Raw genomic sequence first — 18,735 nt, 5'->3', positions numbered from 1 at the left:
CTTTTCATGTTCCTGTGTCTTCCTGTGTTTTCTCTTTGTTTTGGTTTTGGTGCAAATAGATTTTAAAAAGAGGAGAGGAGGAAGAAAATGAGGGAAAGGAGAAAGAGGGGCAGGAAGTGAGGGAGGAATGAGAGTATTTAAGGGAAGGAGAAAGAGAAAAGAGAGAAAGAGGGCATAGGAAAAGCAAAAATGAAGGAAAATGGGAGAAGGAAAGGGCTGAGATAAAAGGAGATTAAGGTAAAGAGCAGAGAAGAGAGGGAAAGATGGAAGGTTAATTGACCTGCACTAACTGTCAAAGCCACAAGGTGGAGCTGTCAGACCTCACAGCTCCGCTCACACACTCACACTCACCCGATCATGAAGCTAATGATATTCATTTAGACCAGGTCAATTAATGCACTTGATGAGATTATCAGAGACAAATGGGGGATCAAATATCACTCATCACACAACGCGCACACACAGAACAAGGTCAGGACGTCTCATAGTCACGAGAGAACGTTCAGTTGCGCTCAGTCGATTAAACTGCTTCTGAAGGGATCAAAACTGGATCAAACGATGAGGAGAAAAACTGTTTCCACATCTGGATCACTCTCAGGTCAGACTGGACTTTTCCAGTGGTGAAAAAGTGACACTCCCAGGACCAAAGGCACACTCACAATAACTGGTTTGAAAGACGTGATCTGATGCCCTGCACTCTTCGTGTCTCAGTGTCTCAGTTACTTTAGGGAGTAAAATATTATCAGAAGCTATAGGAATAATCACCAGGACTATCAAGACGTCCTTATAAAGTCATGATAGATATTCCCAAACCTTTATCTATCTGAGCAGGTGGTATTTAGCTCTTACTGGAGAAAAAAAGAGATTTTTAGATCATCACATTGTTCCTGTGATGGGTGTAATAACACCCAGCAATTCATGTCTTTTTTAATCACAACCAAATACAAAAAAAGTCCATTGTTGCAGCGATGACAGGCTGAATTTCTGTGCTCAGTTTGTTGTACAATCAAACAACAAAGAGCATCAGAGAGAAGCCTTGAGAGCAAAAAACAAAGAGTCAATTTTAGTGCCAGAATCGGTTACATGAGATCATTTCACAGCCCGATTCATTTTCCTGATAGACCGAGAGTCAGCAGGATCTTATTTCAGAGATGATGTCATGCTTGACAGGACAAAAATAAAATTCCTCCTCCCTCCTCTCTGCCATCATCTCTCTCTCCTTATTCCTCCTCTCCTCCACCATCCATCTCCCTCTCTCCTCCTCCCTCTGCACTTACTGTAGATCTTCACATTGACTCACATGGGTCGTGCTTGACTGAAGATGATTATACTGTATATGCAGACACACACACACACAGGCTTCAGATCAATATAGCCATGGGAAACGATGGATCTTTCCAGCTAATTCAATCCACCAGACAGCCACTTGAAACCACTCACTCCCTGTGAACTGGACTCTCCCTGACTGGAGCCATAAAAGCAGGAGGACGAACATGCATCACACACACAGGCCTCATTCTGTCAGCGAGGACCGACCCCACCGTCCATCACACACACACACACGGCCACTGCTGTCGTTATGTATGTACGTACGTGCGTGCACCACATGTATATATGAGTGCTTACAGGTGAGACAGGGAGGCCACGTCACTGAAGATGCCCTGCTGCAGCTCCGAGATGTCGTTGCCATGGAGAGAGCTAAAAGACGAACACAGCTGAGGGTCAGAGACAGTCAAACTGAAAAACTCCGACTCTGACAGGCAGCGAGTCTCATTCAGAGGACCAGCTCATGGTTAAGACTTGGTTTTAGGGTTAGGGTTAGGCACTCAGGGAACGCATCCCACAAAGATAAATGCACAAGGACGTGTGAGTGTGCATGAGTTTGTGTGAGCTTACAGCAGTCTGAGGGAGCGCAGACCACCCAGCGCCAGAGGAGGGATACAGCGGAGTGAGTTGTAACTGAGGATCCTGAATCAAAAAGAAAAAAGAAATCTAGGTTTGTACTCATGAAGGACAGTTAAAAAACTAAATATTCATGCAATGTTCCTCCTACATGTACGTCTATATTTTGTGGAGGCATTTTACTTTCCACCATAACTGCATCGTATGATAACACACAGAAAGGTGATGTCTACCCTGATGTTTTTATGGACAATGATACCATATATCATAAACATAATAAACTGCTCAGGTGACTATTTAATTTGAGGAATTTGCTGCCAGAGGAGGTTAATTAAATCCAAGGATTCACTTGTTTTTTTCCACCAGCACCGTGAGTGTTCGATGAGTTTGTTCAATAAAGACACACAAAGATTATGATTGTTGCTGTGTTCTTAGCTTAAGCACAAGTTGCTGATAACATATATATTAATCTGTCTCTCCGGCTAAAATTAGCCACAAAGAATGTGTTATTTCTGATTTCAGAAGTTACATGGCCATGGACTTTCATTTCCAGGGGCCATTAGAGGGATTGCTGACCTTTCTGACCCTTGTTTAACTGCAGCTCTTGTTTGCAGGGTTATATACAGTATTTCTGTATTGACCATTATTGAATTGAACTTAACATCCATGCCTAGCAAACTGTAGAGCCTGTGTTCAGCTACACTCTAATGCTCCAGTGACTTACTGAAGTGACATCTTTCTGGCAAACATTTGATCGAGGACATTGTGTGTGTGTGTGTGTGTGTGTGTGTGTGTGGACTCACAGTGTGGTGAGCTGACTCATGTTGGAGAAGGAATCGTCGGACAGGGAGCTGATTTTATTGTTGCTCAGATCTCTGTGGAGGCAAAAGTCAATTCTGATCAAAACACACTCATACACAATCACACACACACACACACACACACACACACACACACACACACACACAACATACTGCAGCAGTCCCATTAGATACACATACTCATGCAGTCTCTCCACATTGACTTCACTTCCTCTCCAGACATTTTCCCTTTAGATGATCGTACATGCTGCTCATCAGTGAGTTGAGCTGATCACATGAGAAAGTTTCTGTGTGTCTGTGTGTGTGTGTGTGTGTGTGTGTGTGTGTGTGTTATAACACGAATATACACTGAGGACTTTTGGATTGAGCCGAAAGTCCACAGCTCCCCCTGCTGGATTTATTCATAAATACACTGGAGCTGTGCTGCTTCCTCAGGTGATGGAAAGACATAAAATATATAAACAGTATACAGCTGTTCTCCACTCCTCTACATTTCAGAGGGAAATGTTGTACTTTCTACTCCACTACATTTATCTGGTGGTTTTAGTTACTTTTAATATGAAGATTTTACACGACACACTGTTGAAACACAGTAGAGATTAAACCAGAAGTTTCTAACTGATTTTTACGTTGCTGTGTTGGTGCTTTCACTCGTTTTTGTTTCATTTCAAATCAATAACAAAATGTGTCAGGGTCCAAATTCTTTCTGACTGCACTGTATACTAATAAGATGTACTGAATGTAGACATGTTGGCAGAGGCAGTAGAGCAGTAGTGTGTGAACAGAATGAGACAATCTCTTACACGAGCTGCAGGTATTTGAAGGTGGCTAACTCTTTAGGAACACTGGTGAACTGGTTTCCGTCCAGATACCTGAGACGACGACACAAAGACATTTATCATTTCTGAATAATACATCGCTGACACACACATTATCATGTCTCTACAAAGTCAGAATATTCCTTATTTTCTTTCTCTTGAATAAAATACATTAAATTAACGTGACACTTTATGACAGGAAAAGCTTAATTTGCATAAAGTGTCTGGTTACTGCAGAAAAACAATCAGCTTAATGATTAGTTTTTCAAATACATCCAGTGTTAGACTGCACAGTCTAAACAGATAATTAAAACATTTTAATCAGGAAAGATAAACATCTCTGATAAGATAATTACTGTTACATCTTTTACTGTATAATATATCCAATGCACGGCTTAATTTCCTGATATTATCTCAGCTTTCGTCGATGACGTCTCAGGGCTTACACTGCAGCAGCAAACTGTTGCTTTAGTTGCTCTGTCAGACTCACAGTTCGGTGACGTTGCGGGGCAGCCCCTTGGGCAGAGCCTGTAGGTGTTTGTTGCTGCAGCGGACCACCGTGTCCATACAGGTGCACTGGCTGGGACACTGAGGCCCCGGAGCACAGCTGCTGTCGTCCAGCACAGAGCCTGAGGAGACAGGAAGATGACATTTCAAAACGTTGATGTGAAGAGTTGATATTTTACTTGATGTGGTTATAAAAAGGCATGATGGGAAATCAAAATGCTGCTGACGTGTGTATTTGTGTTTATTTTGGGGTGTGTGTATTGTACCATCCTCGCAGCGGAAGTCGGGCACGGCCACGTCCTGCAGCGGGATCTCTCGGAGGAAGGCGGGGCCCTGGCAGCGAGGATTCCCCGTCACAATTCGTCTGCTCCGAAGCCAAGCCCCAAACCAAGACAGGCGGCAGTCACAGTTAAAAGGATTGGCCAGGAGGTTCCTGACGGATTGAAAAATGAAGAGCAGGAGATAAAGAAGATGACAGAGAAGCAGCAGAGACCACACACAGTCTGTTCTGTATCTGTAGAGGCATCACTGACAGTGTGGACAGGTTGGGCAGGGTGTCGAAGGCTCCGGGCAGGATGGTGCTCAGCTGGTTGTCGTAGAGGGAGAGCAGCCTGACGTTGGTCAGACCCGTGAAGCTGCCGTTGTGGATGCAGCTGATCTTGTTGTTCCTCAGCATCCTACACACACATAAAACCCATCACACACACATAATCAGATTTGATTGAAGACAGAGACAGAGCTTTTTATTAACAAATAAAATCCTTTTATTTTGACCAGAAACATCTCTATATTTCACTACCAGACTCCATTGAGAAAAACAGCGATTTTACAGAGCAGAACACAGGAGCTGCTGGAATACCTCTGATTCAGCTGGTTAGTTTGTTTGTGCATTGTGTCGTACTTTTACTGATGTAAAGGATCTGAATACTTATTCAACCACTGAAAGTCAGACAATTACACAAACAAACTAACAGATGGAGGCAGCGGTAGATTAGCAACTCTCATGTTCTGCAAAGTAAAATTTCTGTTCTTGTCAATGGAGTCTGGTAGCGACATATAGCGATGTTTCTGGTTAAACAAAAAAGATCTTACTCTTTGATATAAAAGTCTAAGGAGTACTGGAGTTATCCTTAAACTTCAATGCCTAACTTTTCAGTCTGTCGTCGTGGGGATTTAATTCATCCACATTCCTAACATCATTATTATATTTATGTGAGGAGTAAGATGTGAACTCACAGCATGCGTAGTCCCTCCATGCCTTTGAACATGCTCCCTCTGACAGACTCCAGGTGATTGGCTGTCAGGTGAAGCTCCACCACCGAGGAGGCACCGTCAAACGCTCCGTCCTCAATGTCTGAGATCTTGTTGTTGCTCAAGTTACTGGAAAGAGGAAAGACAAAACACACGATAGCAAAAGTTCTCATGTAATGACAGTCAACATTTCCGGTGGTGAAATTAATCAATTATAAATACTCTTGTTACTGTTTTGACGGCATTTTCTGTGTATTTTTACGCCAACAACACTGTAAGTTTTCTCTCCCCACAAGTTTATTTTTGAAGAAAGTCCAGACAATGAGATCACTGAGAAGTTTCTTTTGATGATTTGAACGGGTATTCGTCATTGTTGAAGTTTTCTGAGCGACCTACATTTTCTTGAGCTGCGACAGGCCCTTGAAGGCTCCGGTGGCCTCCAGCACGGAGAGGTCGTTGTTGTTGAGACGCCTGGGAGGACGATCACAGAGGGCAGACATGAAAAACATCATTAGCAGAAAGAGTCGGTTTGGAATGAGTGTGTTTGTCCAGTGAGTGTGCATCCATGCAGTATGAGCCCATACATACATGTCAGCACGGATATCCATAAAGTGTCTGTGCACAGCATGTGTGTATTCATGTTATTTATGAATATGTCTGTGGATGCTCACTCCAGACGAATAGGGTGAAAAAAACTAAATAGATATCATCATGAAACTTCTCCTGCTGATCACTTACAATAAGACGATACATTTTTTGTATTATAGGTCTTCTGAAATTATATGTTTCTATATGCAAATGAGGCATTATCTAATTAAATATGCAGTAATTTGCACAGATTTCAAGTCAAAGATTTTTACAGAGAGGATTTTTAAAAACTCCATAAATCAGAAAAGTTGTACAGTATGTTGGAGGGTGTGTGTGTGTGTGTGTGTGTCTCACAGCTCTTCGGTGGAGGAGGGCAGGTGTTCAGGGAACTTGGTGAGGCGGAGGTTGGAGCAGTCGACCACGTTTGCCTCACAGCGACATTTAGCGGGACACACCGGCTTACTGTTACACTCGTAGCTCTGACGTCTGTCTTCGGTGCCTGGACACACACACACACACACACACACAAGGAGGACAAACAGATGGACTCTTTAGATATCTATCTATTTATCAGACACAAATCAAAGTATTTTTGTTGTTTTCAAATGAAAATACAGGGTTGTTCTAACCCTTATGACTGCAACATGAAACATGGATAATTTAAGTACAAGACACACGTTTACAAACAAACACACATGATCACCTGGGATGTGGTACTGCTCTTTGGCTGTCATGAAAAAACAGAATAGAAAGAAAAACATGTCAGTCAAAAGGTTTGGTGGGTTTTAAAGGCACATTCACACACATGCAAACACTCCTGGAGGAGGTCTTATATGAAACTGGCAACAGCAGACTTTAACATTTTTACACATGAAAGGAAGAATGAAACAACCGGCGTCCCTGTTTTGCTGTTTTGTGGAAGCGATGTGTCGGCCCGTGTGCAGCGTTCCAGGCCTGGCGGTGGACTAAAGCAGCGTGGAGCGGTTTATGTGGTGATCAGAGAGCCTGCCATGGTTTCACTGGCCAGAGGCTGGCTTCACATACTGGCACAGTGTGGGAGATGAAGCTTGTAGTTCAGGCATCCGGTTACAGCCTGCAAGATTAGTTCTCTTCCTTCTTGTCTTGTTGTCTTGTAAACACATTTTTTATCTCACACTCCACATGCTTTCCCTGTTCATCCTTGCAAGAGGAGCTACAACATGAGCTGTTCAACTACATTTCATCATGGTATGCTCATGAGCAAATAGTCATGGTTCATGTTTCCTAAGTTACTGTTTCTTAGCTGGCACGCAACATTTCCCATACTGGTGCCACCTAGAGGCTGCAATGGATACGACACCCTATGATACAAAAGAAAAGTGGAACTTCTAAAATCTAAAATCTTGGAGATTTGAGAGAAAAAGTCTGGTGTTGTGTGGATTACCCCGAGTGGTTCTGACACAGGTCCATGTTGTGTGCTTCCTCAGATCCTAAGCCAGACTTCAGACGAGTTAGATTTTATCTTAGCTAAAGATTTTTTGAGTCTGGCATGGGGGATCCCTCCGACCTGTCTGACTTTGATTTGACAGGTTCGTGACATGTTATATCAGAGAAAAGTGAGGAGATGAGAGACAACAAGTGCTTGTTGGCACTGCTTTTCCCGGACAAAGAATAATATATATGCTAATAGGGCCTGTGTATGACAAGAAGCTTCTGGAGGAAAATTATTTTACCTTTCTTGTATATGGTGTATGCACCTGTTTATTTCCCTTGAGGGAGGTGTTACTTCTACGTCACACACACTCAGACACACACACAGTGGCACTGACCGGAGCATCGGAACTTGTTGCTCTTGATCTGCGCGATGCGTTTGTTGGCGAGGCGGCGAGGGCTGGCGCAGCGAGCTCCGCTGGTCTCTATGGGGTTTGAACGCAGGAAGTCGGCCAGCCACTTCACATTACAGTCACACACAAAGGGGTTCTGGGCCAGGTGGCTGATGGGAAATCACAACATCAGTCAGACCAGACTGAGTGTGTGTGTGTGTGAGTGAAACAGTATGTGTGTGTGTTTTCGTTGTCTCACAGTGTCTGGATGCTGTGCAGGGAGCTGAAGGTGCCTTTGGCCAGACTCTGGATCTTGTTGTCGTACAGCGACAGCAGAGCCAAGTTCTCCAGATCTTTGAACACTGTGGCTCTGATACAGTGGATCTTATTGGCATTCAGCAACCTGCAGGGACAACAGGAGATCATCAGCAGTAAGGAAATGGGGAGTTGCTTAGATAACAACAAGCCCTATTTTCCCACCAGACTTCCAACCCCTGTGAACAACTACTAAGAGTGTTACAGATATGAAATGAAACCTGACTCTACAACTGCATGGTGCATTCTTCCTGTAAAGTTTGACATTTCCAGCTTTGTTCTTCATGTTAAAAACCTAAAAATAAAATCCAGCAAGGTGGAGTTTTCATCACAGCAGGTGTAGCACAGGTTTATGTTGATTTACTCTGAACAACATCTTGTTTTAAGCCTTTTTATTCTTTCTCTCTTGGTAAAGCTGTTGTTTTTGATGCTACCTCTATACGTCTACACATAGGGCTTAAAAAACATCATCCTGACACAATTATTGACACATGTGAAATGCACTGCATGGTAAATACATATCTAAACATTTAAAATCTTAAAACAGAAACATTACAGCAGCAGGTCATGAGAAACAGATTTATATATCAGCTTGACTTGGCAAAAACTACAGAAACACACGTTAGTTTCCATCCCTCAGTTTAACAAATCACAGGCACTTTCAGGCCGTTTGACACCTGAAATTCATTTATGTAAAACACAGTCAGTGTAAACGTCACTTCTGACAAATGTATGCATATTGTGGTTTGGACTTACAGCAGCTCCAGTGAGGCCAGGCCATCAAACACTCCGCTGGGCAACTCTGTGATCTTATTACCATACAGAACCCTGCAAACACAGAGGGCTTCATGTTTTTTTTTCCTTAAAATACTCTGTATTCATATGGATTCCATCAGTCTGGTGTTTTATTATCAGTTTAACAGTAAAACTCTTATTCCATTGGCTTCACACTTTGCTACATCTCTGCACAAACTGTATTTCTACACAAAAATAGATGCAAACGCAGTCCATTAAAAAGTAAGAAAACACACATACCACAGTACAGCATATGCAGATATACTTGTACACACACTCATACATACGTACAGACCCGCAGGCCACCCACTGTGTCTATTTGTAAGTCCTGATATTCCATAAGAAATCTATGTTTACAGAGAGCAGGCGCCACTTTTGCATTATTCATGCCAACAGTCGCACAAACGCATGAATGCAGTGAAACATACAGAGGTATAGACAGACGTATGTAAACACATATTGGACGAGGCACTCTCATAACAACTCCAGCAGTTTATTCACACACTCTCTCAGACTTGTGTCCATGTGTGTGTTACTCACAGTGAGTTGAGAGCTCTGAGGCCGTGGAAAGCATCTGGAGCAATCTCAGATATCTGGTTGTTACTCAGGTCTCTGGGGAAAAAAAAAAACACAGAATAACACACACAGACACATGTTGTCGTCACAGCAGACAGACACACTTTCATTTCTGTTTTGATGCAAAGGTGAGGACTGTTGTCCCATTTCAACAGTAACACATTAGGGACAGGGATCATGGTGTAATCCTTGACTACAATTGGAGCTTAAAGCGTGCAGGTGGTAAGTGACTCTGCTGGGCTCCGAATCAGAGCAGTTAAGTGTTTTTAATGCTGATTCTCACTCAGTTAGAGGGAGATCCAACCTGAAAAACCACAGTTACACAGAAACAACAGGTGTTCAGACGACAGAGGCTTCATTCTCTCTATTAAAAGTCAGTGTAACATCAAAATGATTCTGAAGCTTTTATTTTAAGGTTAAATTCTTACATAATGTTGCTTTAAATAAAGAAATCCTGTCAGCTGATCTACAGTATCTCTTTAGCTTTCTGCTGCTGGGATTTCAATATGAACTAAATACTAATACTAACTGCTTTATTTATCCATTTATTATTATTTAACTTAACTCATGTCTGATTTAATACTTTGTTTTCATTTCTGTGTTTGTGATGTTTTTTATTTTACAATGACTGACTGTTTTATAGCTCTGTTAAGTGTAAGTGAAGTGTATTATTGTTCAAATTGAAGGCTAACTTTGTGCCTTCTCCTCAAATGAAAGAAAGAGAAAGCCTTTAATGGTGTATTTTTCTCTTTACGTCATATTTCCATGTGGTGTTCTCTAGGGTCAAACATGCATGAATGGGTTTTTTGTTCATTTTTCAAATCCCCAAATCAAATTGAATCAAATAAGAACCATTTATAAAGTGGAGGGACCCCACTTCGTGAGCCGACTGGACTGTAAGTGAGCTTGACAGCAACTTTTTTATGTGAAAGGCAGACTCAGAGAGAGAGAGAAGGAGCTGTTCTTGCTGGCCAAGTTGATTTTTTTTTTTTTAACATGTCTGATTTGGTCTGGCAGCCCAGACCACAACATGTTAGATTAGAAAATCCTTGTTCTGCTGCCACGTCCGTCGCTCAACTGTCATAATAAATTTTAAGACAAACCACTTAAACCAGCCTGGTAATGTAATCAACCCTGTCCTTTTAGCGCTCAGGACAGTTTGACGGTGGCGACGTCAGAGGGCAAAGACGGGGAAAAAGGTTAAGATTAAGAGGAAAAGGAAAACCACAGAGAGACAAAGAATGTCTGAGGATGGAAACAGGCAAAGGAAGAGAGAAGAGAAAAACAGCAAGAGTGGACAGAACGCAAACCGCAAGAGAAAAGAAAAATAAATAAATAAATAAAACAGGGTGGAAAGTCAAGAAGTCATGAACATTATTATTGTGGCTGAACATCCATTTTTTTAAACATATGTACCAGATCACAATGATATGCGCTTGATTCATCATGCGAGACCCATAAAAGGCCTCTGATGGAGATTATATCTCTTTGCAGGCTGACATAAATCAAGCGCTCCTCGATGCTGAAAATCCACCGGGACTGTTTGTTATGTCGAGCAGGAAAACCACAGAGACAGAGGAAGACGAGAGCGATCCAGCTGGCAGATCAGAGTTTAAAACACAAACATTTTCTGAGGCATTTCCCCCTGTGGAGGCAAAAATGCTGGAATCTCATTGGTCGAGATAAACCTCAAAGGGTGGAGCTGTAAAACCACAGCTCCCCCGGCTTCATGGTGTTAGTCTGGCTGACGTTCAGACAACCCCCTCTGAAGAAAAAATATTATTTAATCACTTAATGTCACGATAATCATAATTATTCCACAAATCACTGACATGTAGAGGAAATATTTTAGTGCTGATGCTTAACTTCTCACCCAAAAGCAGACTCAGCATTACAGCTTAATCTTAAAATAATCTTAAAAATAAAATCTTGATTTAAGAGAACTCACCTTTTTGTGAATGACAATAATGCACTAAGAATATTCACAGTTCACATTTACAGTAGACGAACCATTTTATATAAAAAATGCTTTGAAAAAATAAAAAATGGTTTGATAATTTGATGCAAACGACTGAAACAAATCTCCAAAAATATATGTTCTCTTCAGCAGAAACAGGGTTGTCTGGATTTGAGACTTCCTGAAAAACTTCACAGAAACTTCCCATCTGTTTTTTGAGTGAATTTATAATTTAACGACCTCCCATAATTTCTTTTCTTTCCCATTTATTTATTGCCATGTCCTGGTGGCAGCACCAGAAAACGGCATGACCCAGCCAGGTCCTCCTGCTTTTCTTGGACGATGAAGAGGCTTTAGAGTAAATCACTGTTGTCTTGTCTTAAACATCTCACATTTAACACAAAACATTCAGAGTGTTACTTCAAGCTGAGGCATTTAGATTGCATTTTCAAATCTGTGGAGGACTCACATTCGTCGAAGCTTCTTGTAGGAGGTGAAGGCGCCTGGAGGAACCGACTTGATGCCGTTCTGCTCCAGACGACTGGAGAGAAAAAGAAAGACATTCATAATTTGCCTCCTGTAGGGTCGTTACACACCACAGCACAGCTGCCAGCGGGTTGTTACTTCCATCAGCGGGTCTGTCTGCAGTTTCCATTCAGACTGCTCAGACAGTCGCCAACATGAAGCATCAATTCTGAAACAAAAATGTTTCACATCTCACAGGAAGTGTAAGATATAAATTGATTAAAGTAATGGAATAGTTGCTTCTCCTTGTGATATTTCATCCTACATGTTCCTCATCCTTCAGTTGATCTCAGATTACTAGCAATAAATTAATAATTCAACGTCATCTCATGGGATGGGAAGTGCAAGAATTTCTTCAAGGCTTTGCAAAAATCTAGCAGGAAAGTACGGATACCCCTCAGTCCTCCAGTTGGGATCACGCATCAGAACATTTGATTTATTGGCTGAAATGTAGAGTACATGTAATGGCCTGTAAAATCTATTTATTGGATTTGTTCAAGTTACCACCCGCTGTGATGAACGGTCCTGTCACGCTACTGAAGCCACAGGCTGAAGTGCAGAGGGATGAAGAGAGTGTGTGCTTAACTGCCCCCAAAAACCAAAGTGTGCTCAATCAAGACGGGTTTCAGTGTTGTTTATATTTAAAGTAACTGAAGAGCACATGAAGAATCAGCACAGTTACATAAGTAATGCTGCATTTCCAAGATGGAAATGTGTTGGATTCTTGTATTCTGGATTTGGTTCTTTAAGTCTTTACTCAAATGAGTATGTAACTCTAGTCTGGTCTGGTTTGACCAGCAGCCTGTGCTGTTACTGTTAGCTACAGCTGCTTTCATACATGCACAGTAAAGCTGAACTTTTCTAGACATTACCAGGAATGGACTTTAAATTGGCAGCTCCCTGGAAGTCCATGTAACGCCTCTGTAACGAGCCAGTGTGTGAACAGAGCAGGTAATTGCCTGAAGAATTCACAGTGAGTGACTTGGCGTGCTGATGACATTTTTATCCTCACTTGTGTGGCGCCATTGAACGGTGCTGGTCTCCCGCTTACACTACCCAGGCACCAGTCCTCACCTAAACCGAACTGAGTATTTCCAGTGGGTAAGAAAACCTCTCAGGTGGATTTTCTCCGACTGTGTGCTACATGTGTCTAGACAGCTCATCTAACAGGCTTCTCCTGTTAGATGAGCTGTTCTAGATGAAATAAAAACTCTACATTTACAACTGTTTTCTGCTGGGATACTCACATCTCAGTCATGGCCTCAGGGAGGTGGGCGGGGATGGCGGTGAGGCCCCTCCCTCGACAGTCCACAATGTTGTTGCTGCAGGAGCACATCGGAGGACAGGAGCCGGACGCCAGGCTGCACGGCTGAACGAAGGCGCTGCCGCTGTGGCCTTAAAACAAACAAGAAAAACTGTTCAAACCTCCAACCCATCACACAGACATGGACCTTTTAGTTGGTGTTTTGATCAACACCTGAGCTGCTGCTGTACCTGAGCAGGCGAAGTCTCCCTTGCGCAGCTCGGCGAGGTTGAGGCCCCTCAGCGTGGGAGGAGAGCTGCACTGGGTGTAGAGGCCTAACGACGGCCGCTGCCGCAGCCACGGGGACAACCAGGCCAGGTGACAGTCGCAACGCAGAGAGTTAGAGTGGAGACGACTGGAGGAGAGAAGAAGAGGGACGGAGAGAGGGAATCAAAGGAAGAGGGGGAGATCAAGGGGAAGAGAGAGGAGAGAGGGGACAAATAAGAGATGGTGTGTGAGGGAAGGGATGAACAGGTGAGAACAAACAGGGAAGAAGAAAAGAGGAAGGAAGGAGGTAGTGTAGGAGAGAGGAAAGGAGGAGAAAAAGGATGGGTATGGAAAAAACAAGGATGGAAAGAGGCAGAAAAATAAAATACAAATGTAGTCAAGTCTCTGGTGTGCTCTTCCAGCCACAGTGAACACTCTGGCATTCTGGGAAATGTAGTGAAAGGAGCTGAAGAACTTACAAGGTGCGGAGCTTCGGCATGTGGTTGAAACTGGAGACTGGAATGCTGCTGATGTTGTTGTTGTTCAGAGTGCTGTACATAAAAAAAAGAGGAAACGGGAGAAAGAAAGAGACATGGAGGAGATGATTAGGAGTCAGATACCAGGATCATGTTAGTGAGTGCAGTGGATTTCATATTCCTGCCACAAAACAAGCTGGTAGAACAATCTCAGTCTGAGGTACTTCAGGTTTAAAGTGGTTTATAAGAATACTCACAGTACTTCCAGAGATCGCAGAGCTCTAAACGCCCCCTCCTCTATACAGCTGATATGGTTTTTATCCAGCTGACTGTTAGTAAAAAGAACAAAAACAACAGCTCCTTTAACGCAGGTTTAGTTACTTTACAGCATGTTGGAGAATGTGATGTGAGTGTTTCATTCGCAGTTATCACCACCGTACTCCCTCCTTTTCTCTTATATACTATTTTTATTCTCTGCTTTGTGTGTTTGTGTGTTTGTGTGCACGTTAACGCACAGGTTTTTCAGGTCCGTGGCTCCTCTGAAGGCTCTCCGTGGGATGGCCTGGATGCCATTTTCACTCAGGTCCCTGAATAAAACAGAGAAACAACTTTGTCTATATTATGTTTTTGCATACTGACAAAAAGAAAGCCTCCATATCATCTTCTCCATCTGTCAGATATTCCCTACTGGGAATAAGAAACAGAAACTGTAGATGAAATTAAATTTAATTTAGAGCATTATAAACATTTGTTTTGTCTTAATATCCCTGCTGGTAAACACTGGGTCATCCTGCTGCCTCATCAGTCTCGTCTTCAGACTGATCCGCACCATTACCAGCTGGTTTAATATGAATCTAAACGCCGGTTCCTCTTTATCTTAATGGTGTTTTTCCCTCCTGCCTGGAGGAGTCTGGAGGACAGCAACCAGATTGCTCAACCCCCCCAGAGAGGGTGACATGTACGACAACAACAGACCGACTTCACTACTGACAAAAAGAAGAAGAAGAGATACGATGCTACCGCTAGAAAGAGAGGAGAGGAAAAACAGCAACAACAGAAACCAGCTGATAAAACCACAACAAAAATTAGAGTGTGTGTGTATGTGTGTGTGTGTGTGTGTGTCAGATAAACCACAGAGGAGGATGTACATCATCTCTGGCTGCCCTGGAGGACCTCAGACACACTCCATTAATGTCAGGGTCAAACCAGAGAGCATGACAGCAGAGGAAACACCCACTTACTGAGACCTACACTGCTGATATAATATATGTACCGGTTCACAACCAAAACAACCTCCATGTGAAAGGAGGTTAGATTTACTCAACAGAATGAAAGACTGAATCTGAGTCTCGCTGGGTTTGTTTTTCTTGAGAATTACTGTTTTCTCTGCAGAACAGGGTGGAAAAGTAAAATTGCATACCAGTCTTCAGAGGCAGATAACGGGTATTGTAATTTCCTTCATGAGAGGGTGAAGAGGAGAGAGGAATTATTCTCTGTCTGTGTGAAGATAATGTACTTTTTTTTTTATTACCACTGAAAAACTTACTAACTTACTAACTAATGGTTTATAGACAGAACATCTAAACAGCTAAACATCCAGCAGCCGTTAACTTTAGACATGTTAGTCTGATGATATTATCATTCAGCTCAAGTCAGAGACCTTAAATGGCCGCCGTGCCCCTTTAGTAACAATAGAGTCTTCCTTCTGGTGTCACCCTCGGTACAGATCTAAGAAGCTGGCTAAGACCAGTGTGTGTTTCCGTACAAAGTTAAACACACACTCCTCCCAGTATACCATGCTGAAGGCAAGTTCAGGTCATATGGAGGTTAAAGGAACTAAGAATAACAACGTTTCTCTCCATTTTCCTTCCACCCAACAATTTTATTTTATGCGTATATTGTGCACTGCAGCCTTGCAAAGACCTTACCACGGCTATAGTCTTGTCTCTATTGTCAAGCCACTTGATGTTTTCAGTTTTCTGACAGTTACAGCTCTGTCGCTATTGAAGGTTCAGTGGTAAACCAGAGGTTTCCTCTTTGTGGCCAAACCAGAGGAAGTATCACAGAGAGGTCAGTGGTTAACAGCAGCAAGTCACAGCCTGAAATAAAATGCATCACCAAGATAACACCAGAGGAAGCCAGATGAAGCAGAACTAAACTAACTAAAAAAAACCTACACACTGTCTGAAAGCAGAGGTATCACTGTGTTGTTAAATTTAAGCTCAGCAGTGACATGAAACAATCAGCAAAGGAGGCGATGAGAGATATACAGAGTGACAGAACGGGCAGGAGGAGGACAGGATGATGGATGGACAGAGTGAAAAAGTGTGGTGGTGGTACAGGACGTGGAGAGTGACAGGGGAAAAGCAAAAATATAAAGTAGAGGGAAAAAAGATGAAGAAGAAAAACGATGGATGAATAGAGAAAATACAGAGGGGAGTAGAAAAAGTTAGAGACAGAATACGAGTCAGACAGAGAGAGAGACGGAGAGAGAAATGGAAGCTTGATAGAAAGAGACAGAGGAGAAATGAGATGAAGTCTAGTTGTATGTGCAGTTTTTCTGCTTCATTTCAGAGAGAGCTGAAGGCCAATGAACCAAACTAACCCTTTATTTTTGTCTGTCTGTCCTCCTCTGTTCACTGCCTCGCAGATGTGAGCAGAGCAGGAAACCAATATTGCATAAAGGATGTCAGTTCTGTTTGTCACAAATATTTCTCTACAATACAAATAAAGAACAAACCAGAGCTCAGCTAAGAAACACTACTGCCACTATGCAACAAAACGTGCATTTGAGCAGGGATTAGTTCAACTAAACTAAATCAAAGACTTGAACAGCTGGTGCACAACAAATGTTCCTCTGTGGTAAACCTTCATCACATTGTGCACAAATAGTCTGGATCATTCAGACAGAAAACAGTCCTGTGATAAATCAACGCGAGGGGCTGACGTTGGTGGAAGTTGTTTCAGGTGTGGCTGAGAGGAAAGCAGCGCAGACACTGCACAGAGGTTTATAACTCTGAACAGTTATCAAGGCCTCAATTATTTCATCTTTTGTCGAGACAACTGAAAGGTAAACAGTGCTCATTTACCAGGAATGTGTGCTTGCATGTGCAGTATGTAACCGGCTGCTGCAGCACTTCGCCGGATGACGTTGTGTTTGAGCAAAAGGTGAACCTGTAATCTGTTTCTTTGCCAGCCTGGCCTTTTACAAATGGCTTCACGCAGCCATAGTGACTTTTCCATGAAATGAGGCCAGCTTGGTATTTCTTAAGATGTGCAGAAGATGCTGCTGTTTCAGTTGCTGAGGGACTCCATGATGAAAAGTAGTGGGAAATCTAGACACTGAAATAGTTCTGAAGATGGTTTGGCATTTTTGCAATTATCAGTTTTACATCCAAGACATAGAAAAGCTCTGCAAGATCATGAGTGCAGGGCGTCCTGATGGGTTAGTGGTTGCATCCTGGCGTTTCATCTGGACGTTACTTTGACACGTACCATCGACCTCCGACAGCAGGCCTCGAGAAACATGACAAAGAGGCCAAGGCCTTGACCCGGCCTCCAGACTCCTCTGATCCTAATCTAATCCAGCATCTGTCCCCACCCTGCAACCCACAGGACCCAAAGGATCCACTGCCAGAAGATACCGCCAGAAATCCAAAGTCCTTCAGAGGTCAGAGCTGTTTTGGCAGCACAAAGAGGACAGACACGATATCAGTCAGGTGGTTTTAATGTCGTGGCTGATTGGTGTAGAAACCAAATAACCACATCCTCCTTAGTGGTCTTGTCTTGTCTCTCTTTGTGCCGTCACTATACAATAAATGCAACATACATTTAAAAAAACACCCACCAGCACTTTCCTGTAAGAATAAGTAAATGTCCTTTCTTCTCACACACGCACACACACACACACAAACACACACACACTGAATATTAAAGATGCTTTCCCATCAGGTTACCAAGACATCCGTTGCCAGGACACCAAGAGGCTGGATATGATGTTTACTGGAGGGAAACAGTCTGGTCACAGCTGGAGCTGGACATGTGTGTGTATATGTATGTGTGTATGTAAGTGTGTGTGTGTGTGTGTGTGTGCGTGTGTGTGTGTGGACAGTAGGTAGTCTCATAATATTTGCTCTCTCTCCTGCTATTCTGATCCGTTCTGTCATCCGTTGTGTCCGTGTCCATCCTCCCCTCCATCCTTCCTCCCTCCCTCCTCATCCTCTCATTGTTCCGCCGTCTCTCCTGTCGTTTCAATATCCTCCTCCTCCCTCCATCCCTCCCTCCATGCCCACAGAGGAGGGTGAGAAAGGTAAACTTTCCCACTCCTTCTCTACTCATCTTTTTCCTCATCCCGCCTCTGTCCATCCATCCCCCCGGGTCGAACACAGGTTAGTTTTAGTCAAGCAGTCTGACTGGTATTTCACAGATTTAGTTGTTCTCAGTCACTGATACTTGGACTCTTTAACTCTTGATCCAGTCCTACTCTTTCACATTTTGTTTTTTATGCTCTGTTGTTGTCATTAACAGTGTATATCCTGATTATCAGGGAGAAATCAGGCAGAATCCGACGGCTCAAACTACCTATAAAGGTAAAAAGGTCAGTCTCTGTCGCCACGACACATATTTACATTTTAACGGCAGTGCATGTCGACTCAATGCAGAAGTATAAATTGATCTTAACACATACGGCTTCAACAGGCTGTTGTAGTGTTTATTATAGTGCTAACTTGTTTCTGTTTTGATCTTCCCATGTCAAAACTCTGTAACTCTGTTTTAAAAAGTTCTATATGAATTAAGTTTATCACTAAACTGCTTAACTGTACAAGTAAAGCTGGTCAGACACTGCAGCTGTATTGATCTTGTACGCAGTGTTAATCAGCTCACTCTACTGA

General features: G+C 42.7%; 1 protein-coding gene across 3 annotated transcripts in view; it reads right to left on the bottom strand.

Annotated features, from left to right (window-relative positions):
• The window catches only part of LOC108880824 (slit homolog 1 protein), a 58,567-nt gene that overhangs the window by 14,218 nt on the left and 25,614 nt on the right, over positions 1 to 18,735 (bottom strand). For all 3 annotated transcript variants that reach the window (XM_018672543.2, XM_018672542.2, XM_018672544.2), the window contains 21 exons: positions 14,359 to 14,430; positions 14,101 to 14,172; positions 13,847 to 13,918; positions 13,352 to 13,515; positions 13,105 to 13,252; positions 11,802 to 11,873; positions 9,340 to 9,411; positions 8,761 to 8,832; positions 7,949 to 8,092; positions 7,696 to 7,859; positions 6,591 to 6,614; positions 6,242 to 6,386; positions 5,696 to 5,770; positions 5,285 to 5,428; positions 4,582 to 4,725; positions 4,315 to 4,481; positions 4,032 to 4,170; positions 3,527 to 3,595; positions 2,706 to 2,777; positions 1,897 to 1,968; positions 1,627 to 1,698 (listed from right to left, as the gene is read on the bottom strand). In XM_018672543.2, coding sequence (XP_018528059.1) covers positions 1,627 to 1,698; positions 1,897 to 1,968; positions 2,706 to 2,777; positions 3,527 to 3,595; positions 4,032 to 4,170; positions 4,315 to 4,481; positions 4,582 to 4,725; positions 5,285 to 5,428; positions 5,696 to 5,770; positions 6,242 to 6,386; positions 6,591 to 6,614; positions 7,696 to 7,859; positions 7,949 to 8,092; positions 8,761 to 8,832; positions 9,340 to 9,411; positions 11,802 to 11,873; positions 13,105 to 13,252; positions 13,352 to 13,515; positions 13,847 to 13,918; positions 14,101 to 14,172; positions 14,359 to 14,430 — 2,175 coding nt within the window. The remainder of the gene's footprint in view (positions 1 to 1,626; positions 1,699 to 1,896; positions 1,969 to 2,705; positions 2,778 to 3,526; positions 3,596 to 4,031; positions 4,171 to 4,314; positions 4,482 to 4,581; positions 4,726 to 5,284; positions 5,429 to 5,695; positions 5,771 to 6,241; positions 6,387 to 6,590; positions 6,615 to 7,695; positions 7,860 to 7,948; positions 8,093 to 8,760; positions 8,833 to 9,339; positions 9,412 to 11,801; positions 11,874 to 13,104; positions 13,253 to 13,351; positions 13,516 to 13,846; positions 13,919 to 14,100; positions 14,173 to 14,358; positions 14,431 to 18,735) is intronic.

This window comes from Lates calcarifer, linkage group LG5 (genome assembly GCF_001640805.2).
Source record: "Lates calcarifer isolate ASB-BC8 linkage group LG5, TLL_Latcal_v3, whole genome shotgun sequence".
Lineage (NCBI taxonomy): Eukaryota > Metazoa > Chordata > Actinopteri > Centropomidae > Lates > Lates calcarifer.
The sequence above is the reverse complement of the archived record's forward strand: the minus strand, read 5'-3'. Positions and strand labels throughout refer to the sequence as shown.